The 17660-nt window shown below is 52.8% G+C and overlaps 1 protein-coding gene across 7 annotated transcripts in view; it reads left to right on the top strand.

Annotated features, from left to right (window-relative positions):
• KLC4 (kinesin light chain 4) overlaps nt 1-17660 on the top strand; it is a 55325-nt gene that overhangs the window by 22849 nt on the left and 14816 nt on the right. For 4 of the 7 annotated variants that reach the window (XM_059720362.1, XM_014599220.3, XM_059720365.1 and 1 more), the window contains 3 exons: nt 3457-3524; nt 4441-4549; nt 9985-10143. In XM_059720362.1, the coding sequence (XP_059576345.1) occupies nt 3457-3524; nt 4441-4549; nt 9985-10143 (336 nt within the window). Of the gene's footprint in view, nt 1-3456; nt 3525-4440; nt 4550-9984; nt 10144-14053; nt 17129-17660 lie in introns of those variants that run through there. The other 3 variants (XM_059720366.1, XM_059720364.1, XM_059720363.1) reach the window with 3 other exon arrangements.

Here is a 17660-nt window from a genome sequence, read left to right as displayed (position 1 = left end):
GTTCTCTCCTGAAGAGTGAAGGGGATGCTTCAGTAAAAGGCCTTATCTTTGTAATGTGGGTGAAAGCATTACAAAGTATCTCTTCGTTCGTTTGCCTCTCTCTCTCTCTCTCTCTCTCTCTCTGTCGTTTGTTCTCTGTCTCTCTGTCCGTCTGTCTGTCTCTGAAATGTCCTATACCATCTAGATCTTTGGCCCTTCCAGGAGATGCCAAAGTGCATATGGGGTGTGCTGGAGTTAACGTGTCCTTCCTATACCAGCTTTCTAGGTTGCTGTGTATACAGAGAAGTGTTGAGGAGAGCCCTGTCATGGCAGGGCTTGGGCTTGGGCTGTGGCAGCAGAATGGAACTTTTGTCTTGTCTGTGCCAGCTACTCCAAAGCAGTGCCCCCGGAGGGGGGGGGGGAGGGGGGGGAGGGGTAGTGGAGGAGAGGGCCTGTACTGCCAAGCTTCCCCTGAAGAAACTGCTCAGCTTATCTAGCTGCTCTCCCCATGTACCCAGAGCTCTATCTGTCAGGCTGCTGCAGGGCTGGGTGGGGGGACATACCCCAGAGCAAGTGTTGGAGCAGGCATGGCTGACATGCATGCATTTGGCCTGGGTTGCCAGGAAGTCTGTGGAAAGGCATTCTCTCCCACCCTACAGCAACTGTACTGGGGAAGGTCTTTTAGCTGCCCGAGATCCTCTACTAGTTACCATCCTTCATGTCTGGATCTTGAGACAGCCCTCATGCCTTGCTCTCCAGCACCTCCACCCCATCTCCTGCTCCCCGTGTATGCTTAGTGTGAACATCCCCTCCCAAAGCTGGACTCCTGTCATGACTGTCACCGTAGAACTACCGTTGTGGCTCAGGCCCTGTCCTATGCAGCTGAGTAGGAAGTAGGGTCTCTGCTGTGTGTGTATAGGGCTGAGATACTTCAGGGCTACTGCTGAGACTAGAGACTTACTGAGTCTAGTGTGGGTGGGCGACAGAAGGGCTGGGGAGGGGGGGATGGGAGGAGTCCATCTCCTGCCCCCGTCTCTTCCCAGTGCACTCGATAACAGTTTCTTTTGATTGGCAGATGTTGGTGTCCTGGTATCTTCTTACTCTGCTTCTAGGGCTAGTGTAGAGGCTGACAGCTATGGCCTGGATAGAAGAAGGAGGTACTAGATTTTAGTTCAGGGGCATCTTCCCATCTTAGACCTGGAGTGGAGCACTAGCAGGCAGGCTGTACTCTTCCTGAGCTGTTAGTGCTAGCTTACCCTTGCTCCCACCACTCCCTCCCTTACTGTGGTGCAAGTTTTGGCAGCTTATCTGTCTGTCTTCTATTAAAAAATGTCAAACCCATCTTCCAGAGCTTCACTTTTTTTTCTTGTTTGTTTCATACAATGGTGCTGCGGTGGGGTTAAATGCTGGGAAGGGTGGATTTGCCAGTGTCAAGGCAGTGGTGGGCATGGGGCAGTTTCATTGTTAAACATCTGTGGGTAGGGAGGGTATGGGCTACTGGAATCCCCTGTCTCTTCCTTGGTGAACATACACACATGCAGATCCTGGGCGTGAGGGGTAATGTTGCAGTGCATAGCAGGCCAGTTTCAAAGCACGGGTAAGGAGCTAATGCAGAGCTTGTGCCACAGTCTGTCCCCTACTGCCAAGCATGCTATAACTCTCCAGAGACGAGAGGCCCTAACTGCAAGTCCTCCTAGCCTGTGCTGCCTAGATTCTTGGAGGCTCCTGTAGACATGGGGACAGGCTGAAAGGCTTGAAGACTGAGTAGGGGACATTTCCCATACTCAGTCATCAAGCCAACTGTGTGCTCCATTGGTTCTGGGGAGGAGCCAGATGCATAAGGCCCTTGGCTGTGGGACCAGGCCTGTGATGGGTGCAGGGCCCTTTCATGGGCAGCTCCACCACAAACTAAAGGTTGGTATGGTGAATTTGCTGAGATGCTTCTCCACATGACATTTGACCTTGCCTGAGAGAGACAGTTCTGTTGCAGGTTAGCAGCCTCAGGCTCGGGCAGGGGTCCAGGCATAGGTTGTTTGTGCTAGGTGAATCTCCTGCAGCAGAATGTGAGCTGCCAGCTGTCAGACTTCCAGACCCTGTACAATGAAAGACAGTGCATGTTAGGGTGATGCATGGTCAAGCTTTGGGGCACACCAACCTCCAGAACATGGGTGTACTTTGCCTCCAGATGGCCACATGGACCATTGAATTGCAGTGCCCAACTTCCTGCTGTCTATTTCTGGAAGCTGTGTGCAGTCAACCCCTGAGCTGTGGGATGCCGGCAGCGGCCCCAGCTGTGCTCTGTGAAGTGGTAATTGGAATGTTGGACATATTCTTTTTCCACTGCTGAGGTGGGCAGCACCTTGTGGCCTATTGATGCCACCACCTGTTCCTGTGACATTGATCATTTACCCATGCAGGAAGAGTTGCAGACAGAGGGATCCAAATTCCTGCAGAACACACTTGGCCTTGCAGACAGACAGGAGCTCTGAATGTAGCCTGTGGCTACCCACAGCTAATTCAGATGCGACTGAGGCATTTCCCTTTGAGGTGGTCTCAGCAAGCCTGCTAGCTTAGGCTTTGACCTTGCCCAGGTCTTCGTTGTCCTTTGCCAGCCAGCTGAATGAGGGCCGGGTAGAGTGGTCCAGCTCCTAAAGCTCCCCCTGGAGATAGCCAGCATGGTGTCACTCAGATGCTGTCTGCCCTGGGATTTAGTACCTAGGGCTGGGCACTCTTCTTTTTAGAGAGACTTGGCCCAGCAAGGAGATTCTCTTGAGGCACAGGATGCTTGAGCCAGACTGCTGAAATGAGCCTGGTGGATCTTAACTAGCAGTTAAGACAGTCTTTGGAAGAAAGGTGTGGATGTTAGGTGGTGCTAAGCCCCCAGTTTCTGCTGCTTGCCCTAAGATTTGGGCACATACCACCTCAGATAGTCAAGCTGCTGAGATCAAGGGGACTAGGTTTCTGGGCTCTTTAGACCAACTCTGGGGTTCTGTAGTTCTTAATATAATCTCATGTTGTGCTCCAGTGGCTTCATTTGTTATTGCTGGCTCACATTCATTGTGTATGTGTCTTGCTGGCTTGGGAACCAGCAGTAATGCTTGTGGTAATACTGTTTCAATGAGCTGAGGCTGGGCAGTAGGTGAAGGAGCCCCCACTGCACCTGCACCAGCACCAGGACAGTCTGAAAACACCATTGCCTGGAGATGTGTTTTATGGTTTAAATTGGCTCCAAAGACCTGGGGGATCTTAATGCAGATCCCCAGGGGGTTTAGGATTCTGGTGATGGCCAAATGCTGAGCTGCCATAGGCCAAAGCAGTGGAGTAAGACCTAGCAGTGGGTAACTGGGACTCACGGGCAGAGGGGGAGTATGCCTAGGACATGAATCCTGATCTTACACCTACTGGTCAGGCAGGAAGGATGGGGGGAAAACAGCCAAAGGCTGATCTAACCATCCCTTTTCTCCTCTTGTCTTGCAGAGTAAACACCGAGATAGTGCCCCTTATGCTGAGTACGGTGGCTGGTACAAAGCTTGCAAGGTCAGCAGGTAAGATAAAAGCTCATTGAATCTACCCATCTGTGCTGAGCTATGGGCCATTGCATCCAACTCTGTAGCTGAACCCTTCTGGGACCAAGATGGTCTTTTCCCCATGTTCTTCATTTGTGCTAGCTGTGCTGGCCTTTTGCAGTGGGAGAGCGGGCTGAGCTTCTCGGGGGACATTTCATAGATTCATAGATGTTAGGGTCGGAAGGGACCTCAATAGATCATCAAGTCCGACCCCCTGCATAAGCAGGAAAGAGTGCTGGGTCTAAATGACCCCAGCTAGATACTCGTCTAACCTCCTCTTGAAGACCCCCAGGGTAGGGAAGAGCACCACCTCCCTTGGGAGCCCGTTCCAGACCTTGGCCACTCGAACTGTGAAGAAGTTCTTCCTAATGTCCAGTCTAAATCTGCTCTCTGCTAGCTTGTGGCCATTGTTTCTTGTAACCCCCGGGGGCGCCTTGGTGAATAAATCCTCATCTTATTCACAAGGACAACTTGCAAGGTCTCCCTCTGGAGATAGCCAGCATGGTGTCACTCAGATGCTGTTTGCCCTGGGATTTAGTACCTAGGGCTGGGCACTCTTTTCTTTTTAGAGAGACTTGGCCCAGCAAGGAGAGTATATGGGCCATCCCAGAAGGCCAGGTTCCAGGCTTCTTGAGTTCAAAGCTCCTGCTGAGCCACTCCAGTAGCCTGGACAGGACCATGCAAGTTATCAAGAACTTCCCCCCCAGTGCTTTTTGCCTTCCTAGTTAATACAAACTCTGAACATAGAATGAGGAAGCCACTGATGCATACAGAGCTGAGTCAGTCCTATACTGCTGGGAGCCAGTTCTAGGAATGCTAGGGACCAGTAGGGAGGCTGTGGCCACGGGGATAGTTGAGATCATGTGTCAACCTCATGTTTCCTGTTGTCTCCCAGCCCAACAGTGAACACTACCTTGCGGAACCTGGGAGCATTGTACAGGCGTCAGGGCAAGATGGAGGCAGCAGAGACACTGGAGGAGTGTGCGATGCGGTCCCGGCGACAGGTAACCCTAATCGCCCTAGGAAGCTGGGTAGTGGGATGGTACTTGGCAGAGAATAGTAGCAACTGGCACAGCCCATCCAAATGGCAAACAGAATTTCCCAGACATTGCATTGTTTTGATACTTCAGGCTCTTCTGGTCTGATGTATTTAAACGCAGGACAATCCACAGCTAACCATACACAATGCGTGTTTCCTTCTCTCTAGGTCAGGTCTGGCTGAGTCTCACAAAGAGCTGGGGGCTTAGAAGTTTTTTGTTTTTTTGTTTTTTTTATCATTGATCTAACAGTCTAGCTAGTGATCTCCCTCACGGAGACTTTGGGGGCTGGGAGGAACCTTCAGGGACTGAGATATTGAAACCAAGATAAGGGCTAATTCCTCAGTCCAGTGTTGTACTAAGGGCTTGGTGGAATGGTGTGGCCAAACTTCTACCAAACCAGTGATTGCTGAAGGCTGGAGACTACCAAGCCTATTCCTGTCTGCCAGGACCTCTCTACAGTTAGCCAGCACCCTTTTTTTTTAGACCTGAAGATAGTGCTCTGGGACCACAGGGAGGGACTGAAGTGCTGATATAGCAGAACGATGAAGCCCTTAGACATGTGTGATGTGACAGGGCTAGCCTAGCATGGCTTCCAATAAAGGTGGTCACACCACTCTGGACATTTGGAGGATGGAGAAAGGGTCAGGTAATTCCTTTCGATTTTAGAAGGCTGGCTAAGGGAACAATGTGGCCTAGGGTAGTGGCAGAGTGCTGCAGGCAGGGGAGGATCCAGAGGGTTTGTGGTTGCATGGTTGCACCCCCCTCCCCTACACACACCCTTCTGGACAACACTGTGGAAGCAGCACCCAGGGACTTTTTTAAGACACCCCCCCCCCCCCCCCCCCCCCCCCAATGCTCACTGGCACTTTACCTCCCCTTTCATTCCCTGCTGCTGCTGTCCCTGCTGTTTACAGCTGATGTGGGGGAAAGGCAGAAGCAGCTCTGAAGCTCCTGACTCCAGCCAGGGCTGTGCAGGAGCTGGCTCAGCTGGGGATGGCAGCAGCTGCCAGGTTTCCCTTTCCTGCCTTGTGCCCTCACCCCCACCACCCATTCTTTCCAGCCCAGGAAGAGACTCAGACAAGTGGCAGCAGTAGGTGGGGGAGGAGAGGAGGGGACATACTGGGGAGCATAGAGGGGAAGGAAGGCAGTGTAGAGAACTGGGGGGAAGGAGGGACATTCTTATTCATAGATTCATAGATGTTAGGGTCAGAAGGGACCTCAATAGATCATCAAGTCCGACCCCCTGCATAAGCAGGAAAGAGTGCTGGGTCTAGATGACCCCTGCTAGATACTCGTCTAACCTCCTCTTGAAGACCCCCAGGGTAGGGGAGAGCACCACCTCCCTTGGGAGCCCGTTCCAGACCTTGGCCACTCGAACTGTGAAGAAGTTCTTCCTAATGTCCAGTCTAAATCTGCTCTCTGCTAGCTTGTGGCCATTGTTTCTTGTAACCCCGGGGGCGCCTTGGTGAATAAATCCTCACCAATTCCCTTCTGTGCCCCCGTGATGAACTTATAGGCAGCCACAAGGTCGCCTCTCAACCTTCTCTTGCGGAGGCTGAAAAGGTCCAGTTTCTCTAGTCTCTCCTCGTAGGGCTTGGTCTGCAGGCCCTTGACCATACGAGTTGCCCTTCGCTGTACCCTCTCCAGGTTGTCCGCATCCTTCTTGAAGTGTGGCGCCCAGAATTGCATGCAGTACTCCAACTGCGGTCTGACCAACGCCCTATAGAGGGGAAGTATCACCTCCCTGGACCTATTTGTCATGCATCTGCTGATGCACGATAAAGTGCCATTGGCTTTTCTGATGGCTTCGTCACACTGCCGGCTCATGTTCATCTTGGAGTCCACTAGGACTCCAAGATCCCTTTCCACCTCTGTGCCACCCAGCAGGTCATTCCCTAGGCTGTAGGTGTGCTGGACATTTTTCCTCCCTAGGTGCAGCACTTTGCATTTCTCCTTGTTGAACTGCATCCTGTTGTTTTCTGCCCACTTGTTCAGCCTATCCAGGTCTGCCTGCAGCTGTTCCCTGCCCTCCGGCGTGTCCACTTCTCCCCATAGCTTTGTGTCATCTGCAAACTTGGACAGAGTACATTTCATTCCCACGTCCAAGTCGCTGATGAAGACATTAAAGAGTATCGGTCCAAGGACCGAACCCTGCGGGACCCCACTGCCCACACCCTTCCAGGTTGAGACCGACCCATCCACCACGACTCTTTGGGTGCGACCCTCTAGCCAATTCGCCACCCACCGGACTGTGCAGTCATCCACATCACAGTCTCTTAATTTGTTCACCAGTATGGGGTGGGATACCGTATCGAAGGCCTTCCTGAAGTCCAAGTATACGACATCCACCCCTCCTCCTGTGTCTAGGTGTTTCGTAACCTGGTCATAGAAAGAGACTAGGTTGGTCAGGCATGATCTGCCCGCCACAAACCCATGCTGGTTTCCCCTCAGCATAATTTGTCCTGCCGGGCTCTCACAAATGTGAGCCTTGATAATTTTTTCAAATACTTTACCAAGGATGGAGGTGAGACTGACCGGCCTATAGTTGCCCGGGTCCTCCTTCCTCCCCTTTTTGAAAATGGGGACCACGTTAGCCCTTTTCCAGTCCTCCGGGACTTGGCCCGTGCGCCACGAGCATTCGAATATTCCCGCCAGTGGCTCTGCAGTGACGTCGGCCAGTGCCTTCAGCACCCTCGGATGGAGCCGATCCGGGCCTGCCGACTTAAAGGCATCCAGTTCTTCCAAGTGACTCTGCACCACCTCAGGATCTACGCATGGAAGTCTGGCGCCTTGCTGCTGCCTCTCTACAACCCCAGTGAGAGACTTGTCTTGCCCCTCGCTTAGGAACACTGAGGCAAAGAACTCGTTGAGGAGTTCAGCCTTGTCCCCCCTATCTGTCACCAATTGCTTCTGCCCATTTAGCAGGGGTCCTATTCCTCCCTGGGCCTTCCTTTTACTCCCAATATATCTAAAAAACAATTTCTTGTTGTCCTTTACTTGGGTTGCCATCCTCAGCTCCATGGTAGCTTTGGCCCGCCTAACTGCCTCCCTACAAGCACGAGCAGAGGAGGTATATTCATCTTTAGTGATCTCACCCTGTTTCCACTTTTTATGCGCTCCCCTTTTGGCCCTTAGGCTGCCCTGGATTTCTCTGGTCAGCCAGGGAAGCCTCCTGGCCCCTTTCCCTCTTTTGCCTCGCTCGGGGATCATCTTGCTTTGTGCCCAAAGGATCGTTTCCTTTAGGCACAGCCACCCTTCTTGGGCACCCATCCCATCAAAACTCCTACTCTGCAGTGCTTCCTTGACTAATCGCCCGAGTGCAATGAGATCAGCTTTCCTAAAGTCTAGCACTTTTACCCTACTAGTTACCTTACCCACTTGCCGTCTTATGTTGAATTCTATTATAAGGTGATCACTGTCTCCCAGATAGCTACCAATCTGGAGGTCCCCTATCATGTCATCTCCCGTTGCCAATACCAGATCCAGTATGGCATTCCCCCTAGTGGGACCATACACCTCCTGTGTCAGGTGGAGGTCCTGTTCACAAGTTAGAAACCTGCGTGAGCAATGGGACCTTGCTGTCTGCGTCTCCCAGCAGATGTCCGGGTAGTTTAGGTCCCCCATGACTACCGCCTCTTTAGCTTTTATGGTCTCCGAGAGTTGCCTCAGGAGCCCCGCATCTATTTCTTCCCCTTGGTGTGGGGGTCTGTAACAGACCCCTACCACCAAATCCCTTTCTCCTTGCCCCCCATGTAGCCTAACCCACAATCCTTCTACTTCCTCAGCCTCGGATTCTGTCTTGATGAGGATTGATGTATATTGCTCACTGACATAAAGTGCAACCCCCCCCACTTTCTTCCCCGACCTGTCCTTTCTATACAATCTATAGCCCTCAATATGTACCGCCCAGTCATGGGATGAATCCCACCAGGTCTCTGTTAGCCCCACTAAGTCATAGGTGTTTAGTGCAAGCAGGAGTGCTAGTTCATCCTGCTTGTTCCCCATGCTCCTAGCATTAGTATATAGGCACTTGAGCCCTGCGACTGGCGCCTTTGCTGCCCCCCCCGCTCCCAGTCCCATGGGGCCCATTGTTTCTTACCTTCTTGTTCCTTACCTGTTCTGTTGTGCTGGCCTCCCCATGGCTTTCAGGTTCCCAATGTTCTCCTTCTTCAGGCTGGGCTGTCCTTGTGGGTGCCACATGGTTTGGTGGTCCACAGCTTCCCCTGCCCTCGTACTCCCCTCCCCCCGACGAGCCTAGTTTAAAGCCCGCCGGAGGAGATCCGCCAACCTAGAAGAAAACACATGCTTACCTTTGGGGGACAGATGAAGCCCATCCCAGCTGAGCATGTCCCTCGTCGTGATGTGCGGGTCATGGTCCAGGAAGCCGAAGCCTGCCTCGAGACACCACTGCCGAAGCCGCCAGTTGGTCTCTCTGATGCAGTTCTCCTGCCGTCTTCCTCGTCCGGTCACTGGTAGGATGGAAGAGAAAACCACCTGGGCACCGAACTCCTTCAGCACGCCGCCCAGAGCACAGTAGTCCGCCATCAAGTGATCGGGGGTTCTCCTGGCCACATCATTAGTACCCACATGGACTAGGACCATGGGGTAATAATCGGTGGGCTTGATCCTGGCCTGGATTACCTCCGTCACATTCCGAATCTTTGCTCCAGGGAGGCAGCATACCTCTCGTGCCGAGGGGTCCTGGCGACAGATGGGTCCTTCCGTACCTCTCAGGATGGAGTCTCCTATGACGAGCACTCGTCGCCTCCTCCTCTGGGTCATCGTGGATCTCTTGATCTGTTTAGAGTGTGAAGAACGTGGTGTTTCTTCTTGCCCAAGGGTGTCCTCCTCCCCTTCCATCTTATCTGCTTCAGGGACATCAAAAAAAAATCCTAGGCTTCTGCTCCTGTGGTGCAATTTGGAGGAGGGGGTGTGGGGGGGGCAGAGAAGCTGAGGGGAGGTGCAGCCACCCCTGCAACACTGATCACTGCTCCCAGACCCCCCTTTACAAAATCCTGGATCTGCCTATGGTTGCAGGCAATAGTCTTTGGCTTGCAAACTACCTTATTGTTCTGCCAGTCTGAGTCCTCCAGGCAGTCTGCCTACAGTTTGCATGGTGTTCTGCAGCATGGTTTGATAGGGAATATAGCCCTAGAGACATCTCCATACACAGGGCTCTTCCTTCTCCCTTTGTACCCACACCACCCACTTGCTAGATCATCCCAGTAAGCCTCCTGGCATGGGGGTAATTGGTGGTCTATGCTGATCTGTTTTTGTGTCTGATCCTCAGACCAGGGGAATAGCAACATGACCCCCAACAAGTCCCCTGGAGGAGATGGTAGCTAGTAGGGATAGGCCAGTCTTGATTCTGATGCTCCCTTGCTCCATCCTCTCTGCAGGGCATTGATCCCATTAACCAGACCAAGGTGGTGGAGATTCTGAAGGAGGGAGATGGTGCTGAGAGGAGGAGGAGCCGTGACAGCCTGGTGGGAAATGTCAAGTATGAGAATGCCGCAGACGGTAGCGAGGAAGTGAGTATGGGCGTGGAGTGGAGTGGGGTAAGTACAAGTCCACCATCAAGAACAGCCTAGGCCAGCTGTGAGAGGCAGGGGGCAGTAGAGGCTAAGGAAGGCTCCTGCTGGAGTGCTGCCCCCTGCAGTCTCAGGGAGCTGATGGCCTGTCTTGGCACCCCTGTCTGCCTCCATTCATTTCCGGTACACTCCCTTTCCCCCTCTCTTGCCATCAGTCAGCCAGCTCAGAAAGAGCAGTGCTTGGTGCTTGTTCCTGCTGTATGTTTCTGTGGACCATCTGATGAATGGCTTCTGCTTTTGATGGGCTTTTGAGCCTTGCTTTGGAACCTTACAGTATAAACCAGCCCTAGCTTGTCCCTAACCCTAGTGTTGGCATTCCTATTAACAACTCAAGCTGCTGCTTCCCTTCTCTGTGGTGTAGGGCTGAAAGCACTGACTATCTCACTCACCACTGTCTCCATATGTGTGTGACTTCTGGGAGGGCTTTGTGGGCATCTGTGGCATCTGCTGTGTGCAGTGCCCTGAGAAGGCACGGTGCTGAAGGCATGTGTGTGTGTAGTGGTAAGAAGATTACAGCTGCAGAAGACTATATATCTCTGTTGCCTCCAGGAGGGCTGAGATTTTTGGACTCCATGCCCTCCTTTCTGGCTTCCTTATGCCCCTCCAGTGGTTTATAGCAAAGGGAGGAGGTCAGAAGTTGAGTCTCTTTGAGGGTATAGGCAGGACAGTAGATGGGTGGTTGGGGGAGAGGGATGGTTCAGAGAGGTTAACCTGAGAGAGAGAAGACTGGGCAGTCTCTGGCAGACGTGTTTGTTCTGAGCATGAGCAGTTTCCTTTTTTTGTGGTGAACTGTGGGTGCCAAAGATCAGGTATCTGGAACCAGCTCAGGTGTGTATCTGGCGTAAGGGACACAGCATGTGATGGGATGTGGGCGGAGAGAATGAATCACATGGGGCTGGTGCTGAGGGGGGCTGTGCAAGCCCGGGTTTAAAGAGCAAGGGCAGCTGTAGTGGTGGCTGCTTCACCAAGAGGCCCTGGTTGTGGGTGTACTATAGCTAGTACTGGGATATGACTTGAAGCAGAGGAATGGATCATGTTCCAGGCTGGGTTGGGGTGGGCTTCGCCTTGCCTAGGCAATCCTTGGCTGCCATGGCTTTGGCTATATTAATATACTCCCCCTCACCCTACCTCTCCTTTCTCCCCTCAACCCCCCCCCCCCCCCCCCACACACACACACACTTTCCTCCTGCATTGGCTCACTAACCCTTTCTTGCTCAGCTATGCCATGCACTAACCCTGCATGAGCTTCTCCTTCATTCCCCACTCATACTCTCTTGCCACGACAGCCAATCAGCATTGGAGTCTCTTGCTGTCTTGATTGTGGATTGTACCCGAGAGGCAGTTGTGAAGTAACCTACAAAGGAAAAGATCGAGTCCCTTCCAGGGGAGCAGGGCTGGGAATGAAGGGAGTGGGTTGGTGGGGAGATCTCCTCCTTTCAGGAGGTAGAAACTAGGAGGAGCGAGGGGAGTTCTGACTTGCGTTTTCCTAGCTTCTGGGACCCCTACCATTTGTTTTCTGGAAAGACAAGGAGATGGGATATCCTTTCAGAAGAGCAGGGTTGACAAGGAGCCTTCCATGACAGGGAACAGAGGGGAGTTAGGTTTCCTTTTCAAGAGAGGAAATTGGGGTCTCATTTCTCCATGGTATGGGTGCAACTCACTACTTATCCAAGGGAAGTGTTGGCAAGGCATTAGCTCTGGCAGCTATCTGCTGTGCTATAGAAGAGGACAGACTTTGCATTCTCTGTATTTAGAGAGGCAAGAAGTCTGTACCGCCTATCAACAGGAACCCATTCTCCAGTGTGGAGGAAGGGTGAGGAACTTCCCAGGGTAGATCCCCAGCTCCCCCAAGGTTCATATCTCAGCTTGTTTCCTCTGTGGTTACTCCTTGCTGCACACTTTGCACCACCATGCTCTTTGATTTATTTGTTTGTCTTGGTGGTGGCCTGGGAGCTCTTTTCCTTGAGGGCCTGCACCCTGAGCCTAGGAGTTCTTCCCCTCTCTGATCACACCAGTCTCAGGTGAGGGATGCAGATCCCAACCCTCCTTTCCACCCCCTGTACCTCCCCCTTGCCCCACCTCCACCATGCTGCTGGGGCCACATGAGGGAAGTCAGAGCCCTTGGCACATTCCTGTTGGCCTAGGGAAGAGCTCTTTCTTGCTCTGATAGGGAGGGCTCAGAAGCCTTACTCTTGACCTCATGCCAGCCACCCTCCTCCCCCCACCAGCGTCTAGATTGTACCAGGCCTTAGTGATGACTCTCACTTGCTTGTTTTCTGTTCAAGCCAGGGGCCAAAGCCTTCATCTTCTCCAGTAAACCGGTCAGTGAGCCCAGAAAACCATTGAGTACCAGATGTGACAGGGTGTCCTCCCAGGGGTGGCCATGAAACTCCTGGAATTCCTTCAGTCCCATTTTGTGGGCAATCACCCCTTCAGTCACCTGCCACACCTTGCTGTCTTCTACTTTTATGTGAGGGAGTCTGCCCCAGGGCTTCCTAAATTGCTCTCTCAAATGACCAGCAGGTGCCATGGTCACTGCCTTATGGGCTAATTGCATTGCTCTGCTCCACTCCTACACCATGCCTTGCAGATAGCATCTTCATTGATGTTCTCTTCCACTTAGCCCCTCCTCTGGGGTTCCGGGACCCTTGCTGGTCGCACATTCTCAGCCTCACAATCTGGGCTCCTGCCCCCTCCCTGGGTCCCTAGGAACCTCCTCCTGCTCCCTTTAATTCCTCCCCAAACATCCAGACTGCTTGAGGTGTTACCTTCCATGTTGACTGTCAGCCATCCTGCTGAGGTTGTGATCTCTCAGCAGGCTCCAAGCTGTTATAACTGGCTCATCTTGGGGCCTGGGCTTATCCTTCCTAAGCCCAACTCTCCTCCTGGGTCAGATGACTGCAGTCAGCCCAGGCCACACCTGCAGGCTAAGAGTAGGCAGGTTGGGGATGAAGTGGCAGGAGCACCAAGCCTCCTGCCATGCCAGAGACCCCAGTCCATCTACTGCTGTCCTGCCATTATCTAGAGAGGCTACTGATGGGCTGCAGGCTTCCCTTGTAATGAGTTTGGGCAGGAAGGTCCATGGGAAAATTCAAGGCTGCTACAAAGAGATTTTAGTCTTTCTGACTCATGCAAGCGCCTGAAAGGGTGTATACCCTGTGTAAAAAGGATAGATCTGGAGGCTCAGCCTATGTTTGCTTTAGTGCCCCCAGTCATCTAGAGAACCAAGGAACCAGGAGCTGTCACAGGAGCCAGAGAGCCAAAGCGGAAGTTCTAGAAGGGGGTTGCAGCTTCAGTTCATGGGCATTCATTCCAGTGGCTGACCAAGCCCCTGGGTGATGCGGCCACTGATGCAGAATATGCACCTTCTCCATGTGAGGCAGGAGATCCAAAGGTGCCCCATCTGGAGCCACCCCCTGGGGCTATAGCAACACCTGGGGTGCAGGCTTGACCTTCTCTGAGCCTGGGAACAACTCTCCAGGCTCTCCCTGTGAGTTGAGCGAGCCCTCAGCAGACAGCTACTGTAAACAGACAGAACCCAGAGCCTGTGTATTTAAGAACGTTTTTTTTGCAGATCCCTCCCTGTTCGTGGGGATAGTAAGTACTGGGATACTAGGTACCTGACCTGGCACTTCCCAGCATGACCAGCCTGCCAGTCCCAGCCCTCCCCGGACAACCCTGTTTGACCAGGCTGAGCTCAGTGTTTTGGAGGTGCTGCAAGTCTTCCTCCTCACCCAAGAGTGGCACGTCCCCAGTGGCAGGGCAGAGGTGTTCTTGTTCTGCCCAATCTGGGGAATTGCACATGTCTGCTCTCTGGGGTTACCTCCATCCTCACTATGGCCTTATAAATTGTGTCTTTCTCCTCTCTGTGCACTAGGCTTAAATGCCTCCCGAGACTCCCTCTTTCCCCTCCACTACAATCACCTGGATGTATGTGTTGTACCTTCCGACTTTTCCTCCACACCATCCCTTCTTCCACCGCTCCTGCTTTCCTCGGCAAGGACTCCACGCCAGTCCCCAACCTTCCCAGCGCGCGAGGGGCACCACAGCACCTGCAGAGGAATGCCCGACTGCATGGGGCTCAGCTACAGTTCTCTCCACCAGCAAGAAAGCAGGAAGAATTCACGTGGAATTGCCTGCTCCCCTGGCCAGGGTTGGGCTATTCCAGGGACTGGGAGGATTCCACTCGCTCCCACCTCTTGGGTCCTGTCCTTATTGAGGCCTGGATGAAAGGTCCTGCTGATGGAAAGCATCCCTACTCTGTGTGCAACACACACACCCATGGACGTGCATCTTCCCAACCCTTCCCAGACAGCTTTCTTCTCCCTCCCTAGAAGTCAGGGAAGAAGGAGGTGCAGGCAGTGTCTCAGTCCATATAGGTCTCTACTGTGCTGTGTGTAGTTCCATTTCCAGGCCCCTGCCGTGCCCCCCCCCCACCCCCCCCCGCTGTGTTTTGGAACTAGAATGACCCTTAGTGTGCCTGTATCAATGGCTGGCCCTTCCCCCAGCGCCAGATTTGGCCAAAAGCACATGTGAGCTAAGTGGGTTGTGGCAGTAGCTTTGGCCTACCCACTCCCCTACACCTGGGCTTTGGTGGCCCCATTGCCATGCAGGAGGGAAATATGGGGCTTCTTGACCAGATACAAGGATTGAAGCAGGTGGCAAGGCAGAGGGCTGTCTGTGGGGAGGAATCACTGTGCAAGCAGTGAGGATTGAACCCCCTCTTGCAGTATGCCTCCAGAATAGGTTTGGGGCAGCAGCTAAATGGCGCAAGCTGGGACAGGGAGATGTCTTTAGGAACAGGAACTGATACGTGGTAAGGAGTGCTTCCATCTGCAGCTCATTCAGCCCTGGCCATTTTGCTGAGGCTATAGGCTGGAAGAGTCTAGCTTGTGCCCTCTCAGGACTCCTGGAATTCTAAATTTGGATATACCCAAAGGCTAAGCATATCTAAGAAAACAGTTCTGAATTGCCAGATTTCCCCAAAAGCTCCTTGCAGGCATGAGGAGGGGCAAGAAGCAGTGTAGTCTTCCACTCCAGGAGTAGCAGTCAAGGAGTGGGGGTAGAGGGCAGTCATGCAGCCTTCTCGGCAGAGGGAGGCAAGAGATGGGCAACAGCTAGGGCTCTCAAGAAATGGCAGCAGCCAAGGAATGGGGATACTTGCTCTACAGGTGACTGCAGGGGCAAGTGCTCTTGCTCCAGTTGGTACCTCTTATTTTGGGGAGGGGTGAATTGTGGGTAGGAGCAGTTTGGAGAGAGTTTGCAGCTAAGGTAGGTAGGTCCTAGAGGAACATGGGGGGGAAGGAGGGTCCGGGCTGGGCCTGGGGTGTGCTTCTATCACGGTGGGGGACATCAAGCTGGGGTTTCTTGGGCAAGGAAACATCTTCTGGGCAGAAGGAGAGAGCCTGTTTCTGAGGGGTGGGGTGGGAGTGACACAGAGCACCTGCTGCTTTTGCCCTTCCTAGCTTGTGTCCTGAGACCATGCTTGGCTGCAGTGGCTTTTTGCTGGGAACTGCCTGTCCTAAGTCAGTTTCTTAACACTTAGGAGGAGGCTGTGTGTGTGTGTGTTGAGGGGGGTGGCGGGGTAGAGTGGCTGTCATATGCCCCTCTGTCTGTCTTTCACTCAGATGTGGCATTGACCAGGTTGGATGCTCCCTGCTGTGGAGAAAGGGCCAGGTGCTGAGGCTGGGTTTGTCTGAGATCTGGGCTGATACCAATAACTCCTTTCATGCAGCAGTTTGAGCAGCATGATGGATTGGTTCTGCTAGTGGGATGGGGCTGGTGATCAGAAGAAATCTAGTGCTTCAGGCCCCTGTCAGCAGGCAGACAGTAGGCCCAGGCAGTTTCCAGAAGTCCTAGGACTAGCTGGAAAAGCGGGAGACAGATGCAAAGTGCTGTTGGCTCCTTACCATTTTGTGCCATGTTATTTAGGATTTTCTTTAAAGCCCCAGCTCCTGGAGTCGGGTAACCAGGTGTAGTTTCTAGCTGTTGTGACTGGGAAGTAAAATCTGGCAGTTGCCCTGGGTGCAGCTTACTTGATCAAACTCAGAAGACAATGAAAAAGAAACCCATTCCTTCCATATATTTTAATATACATGATTTTGATTGCCTTGGGTGGGTGGAGGCAGATGTGTCTGTATCTGTGACTCTGGCTCCTTTTGGACCCTACACCCCGCTCTCCTTGTGCAGTGACCCAGGGCCCCTGCACTGTGAGCCTTGGGAACTTTGACCTGTAACTTTAAGCACGTGCAATGCTGGGCATGACGTTAGGATCCATTTGTGAGCCCTTATGGGGAGAAGCATGGCAAGAAGAGTATTTGTCCTAGGGCTCAGAGACCTAGTTAGGGGGTGCCTAGTAAGAGAGCAATCCATTTTGCCATTGGGCTTGAAAGAAGAGGGTGAGTATTAATGTACCTTCCAAGAATCCATAACCTGCCTGCGGCCCCTCTGAGCCCTGATGTCAAGTTGAATGAGGGTACAGTGGGGTATTCTCTTTTTAGCTTGTTGTACAAGGACCTGGAGGTTGAGTAATGCCACAAGCCTAGAAGCTGCTGCTGCTTCCGTGCTGTATCTGTACAGGGCATTTTCATGGAAGGAAAGAGGTAGCCATCAGGCTAGTGCCCACTCTTTAACATGCTGCTGCCCCAAGTGAGAACTGTGCCAGGACACTATGAAGAAACCTCTGGAGGGGCTCTTTGGCTGTTGCTTAAAGCTCTCTAAAGAGGCACTGGGAGCAAGCCCCTGCCCTTGCCCCTGCTTCTCTCTCTCTCCTGTTGGTGCCTGGGGCCTGTGTGTGACTCTGCCCTCCGCCTGGTGCTGGGTTATTCAGAGGCTGCCTTACAGCAGTGGGAGTGGGGATCATCTCTGCCATGGCACTTCTGCATTTGGACCTGGGGCTTCTCATTGATGTTGTGAACTAATTTACCTCTGATTAAAGGCAGACAGACCTGAACCGCTGCCCTGTGCTTTTTTCTGTGCTACATGGGCTAGGGCTTACTACCCCTACCTCCCAGCCATGAGACTCAGAAACCATTTGAGCTGATGTTGTGTGCATCAAGCTTTCATCTTCTTTGGGTCTGCGTATGCTGCAGCTGTCACCATCCCCCTTGCCCAGCCTACTCTGCCTCAGCTTTCCTGATACAAATTGTGAGTGTGAGAAGTGTGCACGTTTGTGACTCTGAATGAAGGGATTGTGTGCACACATGGTGGCTGAGAAGTGAGCAAGCCTGAGGAGGAGCCTGCATGTGGGAGAGGTTCCTATTCCTCATGCGACATACATCCAGTTGAGGGGAAGGGGATGAGAACTTGATGTAACCTGGATTTAAAGGTGAGTGAGCCCTGTTGAACAGCTAATGCCACTGAGTCACAGAACAATTAGAGGTCAAACGTGCCAGGATGGGTGCCCAGCTTTAGGTGCCTGTGTGGAGGGTCTGGCTTCCATAGGTGCTGAGAGCTTATCTTCAGGCCACTGGAAATGCAGGGTC

Source organism: Alligator mississippiensis, chromosome 1 (genome assembly GCF_030867095.1).
Source record: "Alligator mississippiensis isolate rAllMis1 chromosome 1, rAllMis1, whole genome shotgun sequence".
Classification (NCBI taxonomy): domain Eukaryota; kingdom Metazoa; phylum Chordata; order Crocodylia; family Alligatoridae; genus Alligator; species Alligator mississippiensis.
The sequence above is the reverse complement of the archived record's forward strand: the minus strand, read 5'-3'. Positions and strand labels throughout refer to the sequence as shown.